Source organism: Carlito syrichta, unplaced genomic scaffold, assembly GCF_000164805.1.
Source record: "Carlito syrichta isolate Samal-C Ts95f unplaced genomic scaffold, Tarsius_syrichta-2.0.1 Scaffold314071, whole genome shotgun sequence".
Taxonomy (NCBI): Eukaryota; Metazoa; Chordata; class Mammalia; order Primates; family Tarsiidae; genus Carlito; species Carlito syrichta.
The window spans coordinates 66,930-86,289 of NW_007258167.1; the positions used below are offsets into that span (position 1 = coordinate 66,930).

Here is a 19,360-nt window from a genome sequence, read left to right on the forward strand (position 1 = left end):
CACTCACCTCAGCCTCCCAAAGGCGCGGGATTACAGGCTGAGCCCCTGAGCCCGGCTTAGAAACTTATCTTTTGAAAGAGATTTAAAAATCATAATTTGCCGGGCATGGTGGCAGCTACTTGGAAGGCTAAGGTGGAAGGATCATCTGAGCCCAGTAGGTTAAGGCTGTGGTGGCTGTGATCGTACCACTGTACTCCAGCCTCGGGGGTTACAGAGTGAGACTCTGACCAAAATAAAAAAAAAAGATCATAATGTACCCACTGCCATGTATAGACTTTGGGTACTAATACACACAAATGAACTTTTAAAAAATCCATCTCAGAAATAATCTATTAAGCAACTATACTCACAGTATTACTGTAGTAGCCACAGTTTTACACAGTACTATTTTACACATTAAAAAAAAGACATTTCTGGCCAAGCGCAGTGGCTCATGTCTTATAATCCCAGCACTTTGGGAGGTGGAGGCGAGAAGACTGCTTGAGTCCACGGGTTTGAGACCAGCCTGGGCAACAATGTCGAGACCCCTTCTCTACAATAAATCAAAAAATTAGCTGGGCATAGTGCACACACCTGTCGCTCCAGCTACTTGGAAGGCTGAAGCAGAAGGATCGCCTAAGCTCAGCAGATTGAGGTTGCAGTGGCTATGAATGTGCTACTTCACTACAGATTAGGCAACAGAGTAAGACTCCAACTGGGAAAAAAAAAGACATTTCTATGAAATAGCAAAATAACGTCTCTAAAATAAATCAAGGCCAGGCTCAGTGGCTTAGCCTGTAATCACAGCACTTTGGGAGGGGAAGGCGAGTGGATTGCCTGGGCCCACGGGTTTGATGCCAGCCTGGGCAATTTGGCGAGACCTTGTTTCTACAATAAATAATAAAAAGCATCCTGGCAGCCGGGCTCGGTGGCTCAGCCTGTAATCCCACGCCTTTGGGAGGCTGAGGTGAGTGGATTCCTGAGCCTTGGATTGCCTGATTTGAGATCCGCCTGGGCAGCGAGACCTCATCTCTACAATAAATAAAAAAATCAGCTGGGCGTGGTAGCACATGCTTGTAATTCTGGCTACTTGGAAGGCTGAGGAGGAAAGATCGCCGGAGCCCAGCAGGTCAAGGCTGCAGTGGCTGGGAGCGGCCACTGCACTCCAGTCTGGGCGACCGAGTGAGACTTCAACTCCAAAAAAAAATCATCCTGGCATGGTAGCGCATGCCTGTAGTTCCGGCTACATGGAAGGCTGAGGCGGAAGGATTACATGAACCTAGCAGATTGACACTGGGGTGGCCGTGAGTATACCACAGCACTTCACCCTAAGCAACAGTGAGACTCCAACTCAAAAAAAAATAATTAAATTAAGTTAAATAAATAAAAAAATTAGCTGGGCGTGGTGGCCTGCACGTGTGGTTCCAACTGTTTGGAAGGCTTGGATGTAAGGATCACCTAAACCCAGCAGGTTGAGGCTGCGGTGGCCGTGAGCGTGCCATTGCAACTCCAGCCTGGATGACAGAGTGAGACTCTGAGTCATAAATAAATAAAAAGTTTTCCTCTTCATACTGTTTGTTGAAGAAACAGGGTCATTTGCTCTGTAATATAGGAAGCTATTAAAGTGTCTTATTTTGCCAGGCGCAGTGGCTCACATCTATAATCCCAGCACTTTTGATGCCGAGGTGAGAGGATTACTTGAGCCTACGGGTTAGAGACCAGCCTAGGCAACTTGGCAAGACCTCATTTTTACAATAAATCAAAAAATTAGTTGGGCGTGTTAGCACTTGCTTGTAGTTCCACTTGATTGTAGTTATTTGGAAGGCTGAGCCCAGCAGGTTGAGGCTGTGGTGGTCGGGAGCATGCTACTGTCCTCCAGCCTGGGTGACAGAGTGAGACTCCAACTCAAAAAAAAAAAGTGTCTTATTTTTCAAAATACAAATATTGCTAATTGGATGCCTGGTGCATAGAATGTCCTCAGTATATTTTTTTGGTGAGTAAATCAGCTACCTCAAAAACCAGGCTTTTGTTTTCTGAAGCTCCTTCCTTCTAAGAAGGTCATCCTGGTCACTGAAGTACTTCTGTCTTTGCATTTACTTTCCAAAAACAGCCGTGATGGAGCTCTGTGTTTGAACTGCTGGGAGCTGGTTTGGCCTGCTCTGACAGATGTTAAATATGACCTGACCATGGTTTTGAGTCCTAAAGAACTCCTGTTGTTTAGCCACTGGCGTTCTTGCCTCCTTCCTTAGCTTGTTTCTGTAGCTGGTTAGCTCTGACTGGACAGTAAGTACATATGAAGCTTACCCTGAGGTAGAAGAGTTCAGTTTGATAGGCATTAAAGAATAACCATCTTGGGAAGGAAAGAAATTGGGGAGCAAATGGGATGAAATAAATATGAAATAATTCATTATAGTAGTCTTTAAAAATTTAATTTTTTCCTGGAAGTGAATCTTGCTCTGTTTCCCAGGTTGGGGTGCAGTGACGCCATCCCAGTTCACTGCAGTCCTGAATTTTGGGCACAAGCTATCCTTCTACCTCAGCTTCCCAAGAAGGAATCTGAGGTGGCGGTGAGCTGTGATTGCACCATTGCACTCCAACCTGGGTAACACAGCGAGATCTTGTCTTTATTTTTGTTTTTGTTTGAGTCAGGGTGTCTCACTCTGTTGCCCAGGCTGGAGTTAGTGGCATGCTCACGGCCACTTGGACTCAGGCAGTCTTCTTGCCTCGGCCTCCCAAAGAGACCCTGTCTTTAGAAAACAAAAAAAGCCGGGTGAGGTGACTCATGCTTGTAATCCCAGCACTGGGGGAGGCGAGAAGATTGCCTGAGCCCAAGTTGCCCAGGGGTTCGAGACTAGCCTGGGCAACTTGTTGAGACCTTGTCTCTACAATGAATCACAAAAAAACTAGCTGGGCGTGGGTGGCATGCATCTGTAGTTCCAGCTGCTTGGAAGGCTGAGGCGGGAGCATCACCTGAGTCCAGCAGATTGAGGCTGTGGTGGCCATGATCATGCCACTGTACTCCAGCCTGGGTGACAGAGTGAGACTCCTACTCAAAAAAAAAGTTTGAATTCAGGTGGTAATAAAGTTTTTGGTTTTGTAGGTTCACTTTACAACTCTTATTATCTTTTAAAATATTTATTTGTTTATTTAGAGTCAGGCTTTTGCCCTGTTGCCCAGGCTGTGCTACAGTGGCATGATCACAACTCGCCACACACAGCCTTGACCTCCTTGGCTCAGGCAATCCTTCTGCCTCAGCCTCCCAAGTAGCTGGGACTACAGGTACATGCTACCACACCCAGCTATTTCTTTCTTTCTGTATTATTTTTTTGTAGGAATGAAGTCTCGCTGTGTTGCCTAGGCTGGTCTTGATTTTAGGCCAAGCAGTTCTCTTGCCTCAGCCTCCCAAAGTGCTTGGATTATAGGCCTGAGCTACCACTCAGCTGACTTTACAACTTTTAAAATTGTATTTTGATTAAATGTGTCTGGGAAAAATTCACCATGCTCTTTTAATAGTAGCATTCATTGACCTTGTCTAGTGTTTATTGAATTTTTCTGTTGCTGCTGTTCATTCAGGAGCTGCCTATTGTCAGTTTATGGACATGCTGTTCCCTGGCTCCATTGCCTTGAAGAAAGTGAAATTCCAAGCTAAGCTAGAACATGAGTACATCCAGAACTTCAAGATACTTCAAGCAGGTTTTAAGAGAATGGGTGTTGACAAAGTAAGTAAATGTTATTCTTGTATTTAGGTTAGTATTTCTTAACCAGTGATTGTTAGTGAGGATACAGATGCTAGCCTATGACTTTGGATGTTTTCCTTTCTTCTCCCAGTTTACTTAGTTATCTTTTCTCAGTTAACATAGTGTGTAATGGAGCAAAGTCTGCCCTTTGATCTTCACTCTCTTGGGTGTCTTCTGTTTTCATTGTTTGCAAAGTTAATGACTGCTGGAGGAGTCTACCTGAAAGTTTGCACTAGTGATTTAAAAGAGAACTATTACTGTTTTTAATCTGTTAGTCTGAGATCTAATTCTCTTAATCTCTGGAATTTACTTCTGTGAGCATACTGTTTGTAGAATAAGTTTCAGTAGAGCAGATTCTAGAAATACTTGCTTTTTTTTTGAGTTGCCCAGGCTGGAGTGCAGTGGTACGCATGCTCACAGCCACTCCGCTGATTCTTCCCTCTCAGCCTTCCAAAAGTAGCCAGAACTGTAGCTGCCCGCTACCATGCCCGGCTATTTTTAATTTTATTGTAGAGACGAAGTCTCGCCAAGTTGCCTGGGCTGGCAATCTACTTGCCTCGGCCTCCCAAAGTGCTAGGTTTACAGGCTGAACCACTGAGCCCAGTCAATACTTGCTTTTTTATAGCATGGTATAAGGGGGATTCTTGGTGGGTGCTGGGAAGCTCTCTCCTGACCCCAAGGTTATATGAAGGTACCAGAAACGTCACCCAGGCTTCATTTGCACAAACATTACCATGTTAAATAGATAATAGATGATTGCAAAATTCAGTAGTTCATTTCTCTCTACCTCTTTAGAGATTTTATTCTTTTAAGCTGTTCTTTGAGGATGATAACCTTTTTTTTTTGGTAAAGCTTGTAATGGCTTCTAATTATTTTGCTGTCGTGTCTGATTTTTATTTGTTTTACAATCAGCCTAATTTTTTATAAATTTTCGTTTTGTCACTATATAAAATATTAGACATTTGTAGTACAAGAATATCATTTAGTTTCCAGACATAGTGTAAATACATGTACTTTATATACAATAACTTTTCTAGTCTTTTTTATGGAGTTACATTTTATTTATTTATTTATTTTTTGAGTTGGAGTCTCACTCTGTCGACCAGACTGGAGTGCAGTGGCTGTTCCCGGCCACCGCAGCCTCGATCTGCTGGGCTCCAGTGATCCTTCCACCCCAACCTTCCAAGTAGCTGGAACTACAGGCGTATACTGCCACGCCTGGCTAATTTTTTGATTTATTGTAGAGATGAGGTCTCGCCTGCCCAGGCGGGTCTCGAACCCGCGCACTCAGGCAATCCACTCACCTCAGCCTCCCAGAGGCGCGGGATTACAGGCTGAGCCACCGAGCCCAGCTAACATTTTATTTTTTAATATGGAAAGTTTCTAAGTATACAGATGTAATAATGAATAGTGTATAAATAGTAAATAATGTAATAAGAAGTAAATAAATAGTGTAATGATCCTTCATGTACCTCAACAGTTAGCACTGCCAGTTTTGTTTCTTTCTTTCTTTTTTTTGAGTTGGAGTCTCACTCTGTCACCCAGACTGGAGTGCAGTGGTTGCTCCCGTGCACCGCAGCCTTGACCTGCTGGGCTCCGGCGATCCTTCTGCCTCAGCTTTCCAAGTAGCTGGAACTACAGGCGCGCGCTACCACACCCGACTAATGTTTTGACTTTTATTGTAGAGATGAGGTCTCACCAAGTTGCCCAGGCGGGTCTCGAACCTGTGGGCTCAGGCAATCCGCTCACCTCGGCCTCCCAAAGCGCGGGATTACAGGCTGAGCCACCGAGCCCAGCCAGTTTTGTTTCAGATCTATCTGTATCCTACCTATATTCTTGGGTTATTTTATTTAGTTTTTTGAGTTGGTGTCTCATTTTCACCCAGGCTAGAGTGCAGTGGTACAGTCATGGCCACTGCAGCTGCAGCCTGCTGGGCTCAGGTGATCCTTCTGCTTTAGCCTTCCAAGTAGCTGGAACTACAAGTGTAAGCCACCACACCTGGCTTTTTTTCTTTTTAAATTGTAGAGACGAGATCTCACCAAGTTGTCCAGGCTGATCTTGAACCTCTGGGCTCAGGGTTCTTGCCTCAGTCTCCCATAGTGCTAGGATTATAGGTGTGAGCTACCGTGCCTGGCTTCTTGAGTTATTTTGAAGTGAGTCCATAGTATTTTATTTGTAAATGTTTTAACATCATACAAGGTAATTTTATTTTATTTAATTAATTAATGTTCTTTTTTTTTTTGAGTTGGAGTCTCACTCTGTCGCCCAGACTGGAGTGCAGTGGCAAACTCCCAGCCACCCCAGTGTCGGCCTGCTAGGCTCAGGTGATACTTCCGCTTCAGTCTTCCAAGTAGCTAGAACTACAGGCATGTGCCACCATGCCCAGCTAATTTTTCTTGATTTATTGTAGAGACAGGATCTCACCAAGTTGCCCAGGCTGGTCGCGAACCCCTGTGCTCAGCCAGTTTTCTAATCTCAGCCTCCCAAAGTGCTGGGATTATAGGCTTGAGCCACTGCACCCAGCCCATACATTGTTTTAATAGGATTGGAATTATATGTCCTGAGACTGATTCTCTACCTTGATCTATTTTTAAGTCCGAATTTTCATTAACACAGTTTGTTGTAGATGCCAGTGTTTTTTTTACTTTGTGCCAGGCACTGTGACTGTACACGTTACATGGGGGGCTTACTCTTTATGGTGATATTACTCTTGTATCATGTCTAAGGATGTGTCTGGATGTGTGTGACTTATCCTTGTTCCTTTTTTTGTTTCTGATTCCTTTTCATCAATTTGAGGGTGTAGAGAAGGACTGGAAGTGTAAGCACACTGTTGAGGGCAAACTGAACAACACTTGCCATATCAACCTCTAGGGACATAGCACCAAGTTCTCAAAAATATGTTTTTTCTCATTTCAGCAGTGCTTTATAATAGTTTGATGCATGGATAAGTTTGTTGCTTCTCACTTTGGGCTAAACATTCTTGAATTTTCTCTGCAGATAATTCCTGTGGATAAATTAGTAAAAGGAAAATTTCAGGACAATTTTGAATTTGTTCAGTGGTTCAAGAAGTTTTTTGATGCAAACTATGATGGAAAAGACTATGACCCTGTGGCTGCCAGACAAGGTCAAGAAACTGCAGTGGCTCCCTCCCTTGTTGCTCCAGCACTGAATAAACCGAAGAAACCTCTCAGCTCTAGCAGTGCAGGTAAAAAGACAGCAACCCAAAACATCATTCCTAAATAATAACATTCCAGGTATCTGTCCAATATTCAACCAGAATTTTTTGAGTAGCCATAGGCTGAGTGAGGCATCTTAACTCATTTGTGATCACTGACGTGAATTCATGTCATTTCAAATTCTGTTACTGGTTGCTGCTGGTGCGAACTTACTTCTTTGCAAATTCTGTTTGTGAATGCTGCAGCGTTGTCATATGCATGTGTTGTTTTGTTTTTTTGAGTTGGAGTCTCACTCTGTCGCCCAGACTGGAGTGCAGTGGCCGCTCCCGGCCACCGCAGCCTCGACCTGCTGGGCTCTGGCGATCCTTCCGCCTCAGCCTTCCAAGTAGCTGGAACTACAGGCGCGTGCTACCATGCTCGGCTAATTTTTGATTTATTGTAGAGATGAGGTCTCGCCAAGTTGCCCAGGTGGGTCTCTGAACCTGCGGGCTCAGGCAATCCACTCACCTCGGCCTCCCAAAGCGCGGGATTACAGGCTGAGTCACCGAGCCAGGCTATATGTGTTATTATGTTTTGTGTAAAAATGAGTAGTCAGGCAAGGAGAGAGAAAGTTAATTGAGATGATTATCTGATATCAACTATCCAATGTTGTTACTGTTTTACATAGTTGGTAAAAATTCTAAGTTGGTCATTATTTGCCGTGATTAGTGTTGTATGCTTGTATTTTGATATTTCAGGGCTTTCATACTTCAACATTAAAAATAACTTACCATAATTATGGAAAATGAAGAAATATATGCTGATGAGATTTCCAAGGTCGAAGGTGAATCCAGTGAACTTATTAGTGATAGTGAGACAGATAATGATGTAACGATGCAGTGTAAACAAAGAAATATAATGCAGATAATCTATGACACTGAATCTTGTACTGGTGAGAACAAATCAGACATCGAGTAGACAAAATATGATCCAAAAAGAAACTTAGAAGTGTTTATTAGTGGGCTGGGCATGGTGGCTCACACCTGTAATCCCAGCACTTTGGGATGTAGAGGCGAGAGGATTGCCTGAGCGTGTGGGTGTGAGACCAGCCTAGGCGACATGACGAGACTGTGTCTCCACAATAAATAAAAAAATTAGCCAAGTGTGTTAGTGCATGCCTGTAGTTCCAGCTACTTGGAAGACTGAAGTGGAAGGATCACCTGAACCCAGCAGGTTGAAGCTGTGGTGGCCGTATGCAGCTTGCCACTGCATTCCAGCTTGGGTGACAGAGTGAAACTGTGACTCAAAATAAATAAGTAAATAAAAGTGTTTATTAGTAATCTAGGTGTCAAGATATTTCCAAATGATTCTCAAAGTATAAATGAAGTTGTCAGACTATTTATGGAGATTATTTTATAGAAGTGATTGCAACTGAAACTAATAGGTGTTATGATCAGATGTACCCTAGATATAAATGTCCAAAGAAGAAAAAGTGAGCAATACTACAGTGCCTGAATTGAAAAAATTTCTAGCATTAAATATTTTGATGGGACAAGTAATGGAAATGACAATATATGATTATTGATCAACTCATCCATCAGTTGTGATGCCTTTCTTTTTAAAAATAATGACATGAAGCCAGGCTCGGTGGCTCAGCCTGTAATCCCAGTGCTTTGGGAGGCTGAGGTGAGTAGATCGCCTGAGCCCACGGGTTCGAGACCCACCTGGGAAGCTTGGTGAGACTTCATCTCTACAATAAATCAAAAATTAGCCGGGTGTGGTAGCGCGTACCTATAATTCCAGCTACTTGGAGGGCTGAGGCGGAAGGATCACTGGAACCCAGCAGGTTGAGGCTGCGTTGGCTGGGGGCATCCACTGCACTCCAGTCTGGGTGTCAGAGTGAGACTCCAACTCAAAAAAAAAAAAAAAATTATGACACGAAATAGATTTCCTACAAATATTGTGGTTTTTGTATTTTTTCAATAATGCAGAAATGCAGTCAAATCCAAGCAGATTATGCAAAATTGAACCCATAATAAATTATGTTTTAAATAAGTTCAATAAAGTATCCACAAAAATGTTGTAGAGTCTGCAAAGTTCATGGAAAATGTACTGGCACTACATTTATATGCAAATCCTTTAGAATTCTTTATGCAAAGTTTGTTGTTTTATGATTTATCACACGAAACAGGAATATTAAATTTCCTTTTTCCAGCCGAGCTCGGTGGCTCAGCCTGTATCCCACGCCTTTGGGAGGCTGAGGTGAGTGGATTGCCTGAGCCCATGGGTTCGAGACCCTCCTGGGCAACTTGGCGAGACCTCATCTCTACAATTAATCAAAAATCAGCCGGGCTTGGCAGCGCGTACCTGTAGTTCCAGCTACTCGGAAGGCTGAGGCGGAAGGATTGCCGGAACCCAGCAGGTCGAGGCTGCGGTGGCCGGGAGTGGCCACTGCACTTCAGTCTGGGTGACAGAGTGAGACTCCAACTCAAAAAAAAAAATTTCCTTTTTCCATTTTGTATTTCCAAGATACATGCAAAGTATTTCTAAATAAACATAACAATAACAAGTAGTGTATTATATACCTAAAAATCAAGTATGCAAAACCACATCCAGTATAATTTATACAACCCTGGTGTTGGAGTCTCACTCTGTCGCCCAGGCTGGAGTGCAGTGGCACACTCACAGCCACCACAGCATTGACCTGCTGGACTCATGTAATCTTTCCATGTTGGCCTTCTGAGTAGCTCGGACCAGGGGCTACAGACATGCTCCACCATGCCCAGCTAATTTTTTGACTTAGTGAGGAGACAAGGTCTCTCCAAGTTGCCCGGGCTGGTCTCACATCCCTGGACTCAGACAATCCTATTGCCTCTGCCTCTCAAAGTGCTGGGATTATAGACATGAGCCATCGTGCCTAGCCTCAGCTAATTTTGGAAATTTTTTATAGAGACAATTCCTTGCTATGTTGCCCAGACTGGCCTCGAACTCGTGGCCTCAAGCCATCCTCCTGCTTTAGCCTCCCAGAATGCTGGGATTTAGGTATGAGTCACTGGGTCAGCTGGTTGAATACTACTTTTTTTTTTGAGTTGGAGTCTCACTCTGTCGCCCAGGCTGGAGTGCAGTCGCACGCTTATAGCCACTGCAGCCTCGACCTGCTGGGCTCAGGCAGTCCTTCTGTCTCGGCCTTCCAAGTAGCTAGAACCACAGACGCATACCACCACACCTGGCTGGTTTTTGTGATTTATTGTAGAGACAAGGTCTCACCCAGTTGCCCAGACTGGTCTCGAACCCCTGGGCTTAGGTAGTCCTCTCGCCTTGGCCTCCCCAAGTGCTGGCATTACGGACTGAGCCACTGTGCCCGGCCCGGTTGAATACTTCTTAAACAGCTTTGTGGAGACATCATTCACATGCCGTACATTCAAATCCATTGATTTTTAGGATATTCAAAGAGTCGTGTAACCATTATCACAGTCCATTTTATAACGTTTTCATCACTCCAAAAGAAACCTCATGCTTACTCAATGGCAGTCATTTCCTACTTTCCCCCAACTCTTCCCTGCCTTAGGGAACCATTAGTCTGCTTTCTTTCACTATGGATTTGCCTGTTGAGGATGTTGATTCATCAGCTGATGGTCATTTGGATTGTTTCCACTTTTTGACTCATGAATAGTGCTGCTGTCAACATTCATGTCCAGTTTCTCCGGACTTGTGTTTGAACTTCTCTTGAATGTGAACCCAAGAGCATATGCTCTTAGAGCAGAATTGCTGGGCCACATCGTGATTCTGTGCTGAGCCTTTTGCAGAGCTGCGTGTTTCCCTAAGTGACAACCATTTAATTCCCATCATTAGTATATGAGGGCTCCAGTTTCTCTAGCTGTGGAGTGCCTTGGGCTGTTTTCATAATGGGGAACTGCATAGATAACCCTGCACAATTTATGTTTCAGAATCTGCTCACAGTTGAGTACAGACTTGCATTAAGCACTTAGTCTTTGGGAATAATATAGAGAGCCATGCAGAGGAAATGCCTGTCACTGTGGGGAGAAAGGCCTTCTGATTATAGAGCTTGGGTGTCAGGAGATTAGATATTTCAAAGCCTGGCGTAGTGTGTAGACTTTACAAAATAATTGCTAAGTGAATAAGTCACGAAGGATACACTGACCTTGAAGCATTCTATTTTTGATTTTTGTAACTTATAGATAGGTTGTCACCTTTACCGAATCTTTCTCCTTGTCTCTGTCTGCTTTTGTCTGTAAATATTGAGAGAAGTATAAATTCTAGTCAGTGCCTCTCCTGACCCTTTGAAACCTAAAAAAGGTGAGCAGAGATACAGATTTTGAAGTAATTAGTGGTAAGAGCAGGCTCTTCCACTGTTATGAACTCCTTTATCTTCCCAGCCAAGGAGTCTGAGGTTTGGAGTAAGGAGTATCTGATTTTCCAGGTGGGGGACAGTGGGCACCTCACAACAGCTGGGACTCTGAGCTATGTCCTGGTGTGAAGTTTGCTTTTACTTCATGAAGCTGCCCTCTTTGGGGGTTTGTTTGGAACTGGGTTAAGGTCGGTCATCTGTGGCACCAGAATAACTGTACCTCTTTCAGATGATAGTCCTATTCATCGCATCGGAGAAAAGAGCTCACTGAAGGACTTATTCCCAGCATGAAGGATCGTGGCTAAGACTGGTACTTAATTCTGCTATAAGGATGAAAGCCACTTCAGATCGTGTGTGATGGCTTATGCCTGTCATCCCAGTACTTTGGGAGGTGGAGGCAAGAGGATTGCCTGAGTCTGAGGGTTCAAGACCAGCCTGGGCAACTTGGCGAGACTTTGTCTCTACAATAAACAAAAATATTAGCTGGGTGTGGTGGTGTGCGCCTGTAGTTCCAGCTACTTGGAAGGCTAAAGCGGAAGGATCGCCTGAGTCCAGCAGGTCAGGGCTGCGGTTGCCATTAGCATGCCACTGTACTCCAGCTTGGGCAACAGAGTGAGACTCCAACTCAAAAAAAAAAATCACTTCAGGCAATTGTGGGGTGCTGTCTTGCATGCTGGGGCTCTCTTAGCATTGGTTCTCTTCACAGAGCACCTGTGGAAGGCAGCTGGTTTCTCCCTTGTTGTCTTGTGGTTTTTTTTTTTTTGTCTTTGAAATTTCTCATTTTAATTCATTGGCAACCGCTGACGTGAATTTACATCATTCCAAATTCTGTTCCTGGTTGCCGCTGACTGTGAATTTACCTCATTGAGGAGGACTATTTTTTTGAGTTTATAATCCGAATAAAAACACAAAGTATGAAATGCTAGTCAGAGTGATGTCTGAGGCAAACACTGAATATGTCTGTAACTTTCAGCTATATTGTGAAAAGGTGACAATTAAGAAAAGACCATTTCACTTTGTGCTTAATGACAGGTTTGTGGCATCCAGCTTCAGATTTTTTTATTTTCACCTGCTCTCAGTAGTGAAAAATTTGCTAGTTGTGAATTTGTTTAAAAACTTGTGCTCCTTTTTCAGCTCCCCAGAGGCCCATTTCAACACAGAGGACTACTGCAGCTACTAAGGCTGGCCCTGGGGTAGTGCGAAAGAATCCTGGTGTGGGCAATGGGGATGACGAGGCCGCTGAGTTGATGCAGCAGGTAGGTTCCTCCTATGTCGAAGACCTGAGTCACTTTGGGGAGAAGACACTTGCTACAGTGACCAGGGGAGCTGTGTGGTTAGAGGAAGACCTCTCTTGTCTGCTTGCTGGAGCACATGCTGCTTGGATGCTGAGTGGGGAGCACGAGGGTGGAGGTGGAAAAGGAGGGTTCAGACATGTTTGAGCTCTCTTGGTGTGACAGAAGCCCGTGTCTGTTTGGAAACTACCCCTTAGAGTGGAACCTGTTGAATGTTTCTGGTATGCTTTCAGGATTCTGGGATCCAGAGGGTGAAAGATGCAGGAAGACTTCTTTCTGAATACTAATTTTATTGTTATTATTTATTTATTTATTTTTGGGTCAGGGTCTCACTCTTTTGCCCAGACTGGACTGTGGTGGCATAATCATGGCTCACTACAGCCTTGACCTCCTGGGCTCAGGCGATCCTTCTACCTCAGCCTCCCAAGTAGCTGGGACTACAAGTGCATGTCAGCTCACCCAGCTGTTTTAAAAAAGTTTTTTTGTAGTGAAGAGATCTCATGATGTTATCTGGGCTGGTCTTGGATTCCTGGACTTAAGCGGTCCTTCCACCTCAGCCTCCCAAAGTGCTGGGATTACATGTATGATCCATTGTGCCCGGCCCTGAATAGTAATTTTATAAAAGATTGCACAATCTCTCTGCTGAGTCTCAGGGACGTTGGAAATTGGAGTTGAACTGTTATGAGAAACCTGTTGCTCTTCTGGTTTTATTCTTAATAGTTTAGTAATTTGAAATGTCTTCTTCAGGATTAAATATCCTTAAGTACTTGTCAGAGGTCTCTGCTGATGAGAACAAATTTTAGGCTTGTAGACATTTTCACCCTAATCCTTATAGTTTTGTTTGTTTTTGGACAATTCTTTTGGTTAATTCCTTTTTTTTTCTTTTTGAGTTGGAGTCTCACTCTGTCACCCAGACTGGAGTGCAGTGGTCGCTCCCGGCCACCGCAGCCTCGACCTGCTGGGCTCCAGCGATCCTTCCGCCTCAGCCTTCCAAGTAGCCATAACTACAGGCATGTGCCACCACACCCAGCTAATTTTTTGATTTACTGTAGAGACGAGGGAGGTCTCACCAAGTTGCCTAGGCTGGTCTTGAACCCACAGGCTCAGGCAATCCACTCACCTCAGCCTTCCAAAGATGGGATTACAGGCTGAGCCACCGAGCCCGGCTTGGTTAATTCCATTTTTAAAGTTTCATTGAAATTCCACCAAAGTTCTATGATTCTAGCGAGTTTGGGATTGAAACCTTTTACTTAAAGGCCAAGTCCTAACACTTGGGGAAATAACCTCTCTTTAGTGCAGAAACACCTGTGACCCACACCATACTTCTAAGCGAGCAGGACAGTGGGCACCTGCCTGAAGGTCACGTTTCATTTTTTAAATTCTTTTGTTGGTGTGTGCCCCACATCGTTGGGCCTTGGGTGTTTTGAGGTGACTGGGTCACCATCCTCATCCTTGGAGTCAGTATGGGTGACTCGAACACCCTCTGGGCACTTTGCTGTGAAGTGGAGAATAAGGAGACTTCCTTGTAACTTTGTTTCAAGGTATGGATGTACACAGGAAAGGGTTTCAGAGAAAAATACAAGAGGGTCAAGGCCAGGCAGTAAAGATCAAGTGAGTTGATCTTATGCTCTCCAAGGTAAGGTGTGCCAGATTCTGTGTCACTGCTGCAGTCAGCTCAGCTTGTGACCTGTGTGATGGAACACAGTCTTTGGGTTACATAGACCGGGGCACAAGCAAGGCAGCTCTGGATTTATGGCTGAGCGTAGTAGTTCCTGTATATAATCCCAGCACTTTGGAAGGCTGAGGTGGGAGGACCAGTTGAGGGCAACAGTTCAAGACCAGCCTGGGTAACACAGCAAGACCTCTTCTCTACAAAACAAACAAAAGGAGTGGTTCTGCACTTCTACCTGAACTTACTGCCTCAAGTATGAAGTGGAGCTAATACCTGCTCATGGTAATCGAACACATTACATGAGCTGATGTTAAGTCAGGTGCTATGAATGGTGTTTGGTACCAACTCCGCTGGGATCATTGCTCGTGGATAAAAGACATTTGTGATTATTATGGTTCCTGTCCGTGATCTTGATAGAGTAGAATAGGTTCTAACGTTTTCTTTAGAAGTGCCCAGGAACCAGACTTATTTTTAGCTTGTATGATATAATATGCATGAATGGTCATAACAAAAATAGCTAATATTGAGGCGTCTAAGCACCGTGATTTCACTTTTGGGCCAGGTGTGGTGGCTCACGTCTGTAATCCCAGCACTTTGGGAAGCTAAGGCTGGAGGATTGCTTGAGGCCAGGAGTTCAAGATCAGCCTGGATGACATAGTAAGACACCATCTTTACCAAAAACAAAAAAAATTATCCAAGTGTAGTGGTGTGTTACTCAGGAGACTAAGGCGGGAGGGTTGCTTGAGCCCAGGAGTGGAAGACTGTAGTGGGCTGTGCTCATGCCACTGCACTCCAGGCTGGGCAACAAAGTGAGATCCTGACTCCAAAAAAGTCCACATTTGTGACAACCCTATGGGGTTTAACATATACGGTTCAGTGTGGTTCAGAGAAGGTCAGTCACTCGAGCAGAATTTGAACCCAGATATTCTTGGCTCCAGAGCCCAGTGGATCAGGTTGCCTGGGCTGCTTGCTGAGTGAGGAGTGGAGGCAGTTGTTTCTTGCACCCACCATTGGAAATGGTCATTAGTCACCAGTTACTCTGGGCAAATTGCTGCTAAGCATTGGAGAGAATACCAAGACACAGAATATCTGGCTTAGTCCTAAAAGGGGTTTCTGATGTAGTCGGAGAAAATTGACTTGGTGTCAGCCTGTGATAAGTCCCAGATGAGGGATATAGGAGCAAGAACTACAAGTCTTGCTAGATAAAGTGTCGGAGTCTCGGAACTTCCTTCCCTGAGAGGGTGCCCAGAATTAGCTGGTTTGAATGGCTAGTACAGTAGCAATGAGGTTGGAAGGGGTTGTGGTCTTTTTCTGAGTCAGAGTCTCACTCTTTTGCCCAGGCTGAAGTGCAATGGCATGCTCACGGCCACCATAGCTTCGACCTGCTGTGTTCAGGTGATCCTTCTGATAGCTGGAACTACAGGCGTGCACCACCATGCCCGGCTAACTTTTAAATTTATTCTAGAGATGAGGTCTCGCCATGTTGCCCAGGTTGGTTTTGAGCCTGTGGGCTCAGGCAGTTCTTTTGCCTCTGCCTCCCAAAGTGCTGGGATTATAGATGTGAGCCATGGCACCCGGTGGATTGTGGTCCTGAAGAGAAGGTTTAGAACTCTTGTGTGGTTGTGTGGATGTGGAACGTTGAAAGTCTAAGGTTGCAGAGCCTGGAAGTTGACTAGCCAGGTGCTTGGTTGATCCTGGAAGGCTGGGGCCCAGTGCTCATGCCCAACTGGTACAGCCCTGCCTTACGGGTTCTGTGTTTGACCTACACAGGGCTTTTTATTTTTATTTTTGAGTTGGAGTTTCACTCTGTTGCCCAGGCTGGAGTGCAGTGGCATGCTCATGCCACCGCAGCCATGACCTGTTGAACTCAGTTGATCTTTCTGCCTCAGCCTTCCGAGTAGCTGGAACTACAGGCAGGTGCCATCATGCTTGGCTAATTTTTCTTGACTTATTATAGAGATGAGGTCTCACCAAGTTACCAAGGCTGATCTCGAACCCGTGGGTTCAGGCAGTTCTGTCACCTTGGCCTCCCAAAGTGCTGGGATTGTAGGTGTGAGCCACCGTGTCTGGCCTCTGCACAGGGCTTTAGAGTTTTGGTTTTTGGTTTTTTTTTGTTTTTAATATGAAGAATTTTAGTCTCTCTCCAGGTTGCCAAAGTCCTTACCATATCCTGTTACTGATTGTCTTGGCTGATTTACATTATCTATAAAGTTTTCATAGCCTCATTAATAAGCATTTAGAGGAATGCCAGGTGACACCAGTGACTTAGTACATATTTATTGAGTACTTTCAGTATATACGTAGTTATTGAGTGATACTGTGGACAGATACTTCTTACAGGGAAAGTTTTTTTTTTTTTCGAGTTGGAGTCTCACTCTGTTGCCCAGACTGGAGTGCAGTGGCACGCTGACGGCCACCGCAGCCTCGACTTGCTAGGCTCAGGCGATCCTTTGGCTTCAGCCTTCCAAGTAGCTGGAATTACAGGTGTACGCTACCATGCCTAGCTAATTTTTTGATTTATTGTAGAGACGAGGTCTCACTAAGTTGCCTGGGTCTCGAATCTCTGGACTTCCACCCTCCACCTCTCAGAGTGCTGGGATTAGAGACTTGAGCCACCGCACCTGCCTACAGGGAAGGTTTTAATGGGTTAGTGAAGATGGCACTAGTGGAACATGGGTGTACAGGTGGTCTTCAGGCCAGCATTCCTTTTTAAGCTGTTTTGACTTTTTTTCCTTTTCATGCTACCAGTCGTGTGGTTAGAAGATCCCTTTCCTGCCCCTTGTATGAACTAAAGCTCTGAGGCAGCTTCTTGCTGCTGGGGTTGGGCAGCTCTTGCTCTCAGCACCCTGCTTGTACCCCACTTTGGGGCTGTTAGTTTTAGGAGAGGCAGCATACTGGGAGGATGGGGACTTGAGTGATTTAGTTTTGCTGGCTTCTAAGCAGTAGTAATACTTTACTGAAACTTTAAATTATTTTTAGTTTCTGTGGTTGATAAAGGCAGGTATAATGAAAGGCTTTCTACAACTGTGATTCTAGTTTTGTCTGGTCAGAACTTGGATGATGAACTTTGAAGTTAGAACTTTGACAGAATTTTCCTGGTGGTCCCCGTCACCTGCTCTCTGGGTGCTTGATTGCAAGTTGGAAAGGGGGAACTTTCTTCTACCCTAGAACAAGACTTAATCCCCTCCATTGTGTTTGGCTTCTTCATCAGACAGTGGGGAAGCTAGATAAACTGTTTGTTTCTGTTATTAAATTGTATTTATTTTTAAAAGACAGGGTCTTGCTATGTTGCCAAGCTGGCCTTGAACCTCTGGGCTAAGACAATCTTACCTCAGCCTCCTGAGTAACTGGGACCATGGTGTGCATACCATGCCAGCTTCTGTTTGCAGCTATAAGTTCAGGAGGTTGGATTAGATGACTTCTATGGTCCCTTCTGTCTCAGGATACCCTGCTGCCCAGACTGTTCTTGGTGGCGTCACATTTGATTTCCTGGCATGCCTTTCCATGCTGTGCTGTGACCCTCACCTATAAACACAGGCTCTTATGAGGGTTTCATACTGCACATTACGCCACACAATTTGCATTCAGTGCCACAGATGAGCCGACAGTACACTAGGATGAAGATGGACCACAGTTAATGGGCACAAAGAACTGTGAGTGTTGTTACGATTCTATTGCTCTTGGCTAGGTAGAGTCTTGGCCTGAGTGCTGAGATTTCTTTATCACCTCCTTATGGGAATCACAATCCCACAGTAGGGCTCATGAAGGTTCAGACTCCCTCCGCAGGTCACTAGACTTGGACTCAATTGGCCAGTCCCTGGTCAGGACTCCATTTAGAATGTCAGCAACCTTGCTGGGCAGGGTGTGGATTCTGCTTCTGTATTTGTCTCTGGCTTTCTAGTATTTTGTCCTTGATCCTTGCGGTCCCTGAGAAATTCTTCCCTGTAAGGTGTAGTCTGCCCGCTCAAGGGAGCTGGATTACTGTAAACAAGTCCATACTGTTTATCTGGGACTGAAGAAAATTGACTTTAAACTGAAGCTTTTGTCCATGTTGGATTTTGATGAAGATCACATCATCTTTGGGTTAGAAGTCTTTCTGATATTTTATTGATGCACTAATGCTAGATATCTCACCCTTTTTATATCTTGTACAGGTCAGCGTATTGAAACTTACTGTCGAAGACTTGGAGAAAGAGAGAGATTTCTACTTTGGAAAGCTAAGGAACATTGAATTGATTTGCCAGGAGAATGAGGGGGAAAACGACCCTTTATTGCAGAGGATTGTAGACATTCTCTATGCCACAGACGTATGTGTTGACGTGAAGATATTTTCTTTTTATTTTGCCACCTAAGAGAAAATAAGTTTTATCCAGTTAGTTTTGGCAAACCCTTTACTGATGCTTGTTGTGTTCCAGTATAGTATTCATGAAAAGACTTCATCTTTGACCCCTCAGATTCAACCAGAGAGTACCGTTGATTAGCTTCAGCCTCTGCCTCAAGGTCTGTGAACCTTCAAGAAAGGAACAGGACAAAGAGGCAACTGGTTTGCCTAGTCTGCAGTTTGTGGCCATTGATAGGAGATGCACGCCACAAAATGCTCTTAGCCAGAAGCAAGCACCCTCCCCAGCCTGCCCCCTGCAGCTTGGACCACTCACAGTGGTTTCCACTATATCAGGGCCCCAGGCAAGCCCTGGAGAGCCAGACACGTGTCCTTTTTTCATGTCTGCTGCCCATAGCTGTCAGAATGTGACTTTTTTTCTCTCTCCAGGAGCTTGCCTGGGTTCCCATTCTCTCAGAGTGCTTTGTGATCACATTTCTTTGTATCCATGTTTAGTACACAGCCAGATCTGCTGATACTAATTGTGACATGTTAGCTGATCAGAGAAGACTGGTTTTTTTTTTTTTCCTTCTAGATTTGGGATTTGGAATCTTATTCTGTCCACTGTTTAATGGTTGTATTTATAGTTCTTCTGCATGCTTAGCAAAGTCTGTAGGATCAAACTACCAACTATTTGTAGTACGTGTAGTACTATACAAGTGTAAGGTAATAATTATGCTGTTATTATCATTGTCCTCTAGACAGCTCTTGAGAATATGAGGGATTAAGACAGAAGACTGTAAGGTTCATAATTTGTTAAATACATTGTTATTTAGGG

General features: G+C 44.4%; 1 protein-coding gene across 7 annotated transcripts in view; it reads left to right on the forward strand.

Annotated features, from left to right (window-relative positions):
* The window catches only part of MAPRE1 (microtubule associated protein RP/EB family member 1), a 46,244-nt gene that overhangs the window by 17,051 nt on the left and 9,833 nt on the right, over nucleotides 1–19,360 (forward strand). For 5 of the 7 annotated variants that reach the window (XM_021719008.1, XM_008070946.1, XM_008070945.1 and 2 more), the window contains exons 3-6: nucleotides 3,553–3,698; nucleotides 6,714–6,921; nucleotides 12,375–12,496; nucleotides 18,359–18,511. In XM_021719008.1, coding sequence (XP_021574683.1) covers nucleotides 3,553–3,698; nucleotides 6,714–6,921; nucleotides 12,375–12,496; nucleotides 18,359–18,511 — 629 coding nt within the window. Of the gene's footprint in view, nucleotides 1–3,552; nucleotides 3,699–6,713; nucleotides 6,922–12,374; nucleotides 12,497–18,358; nucleotides 18,516–19,360 lie in introns of all 7 variants that reach the window. The other 2 variants (XM_021719011.1, XM_021719012.1) reach the window with 2 other exon arrangements.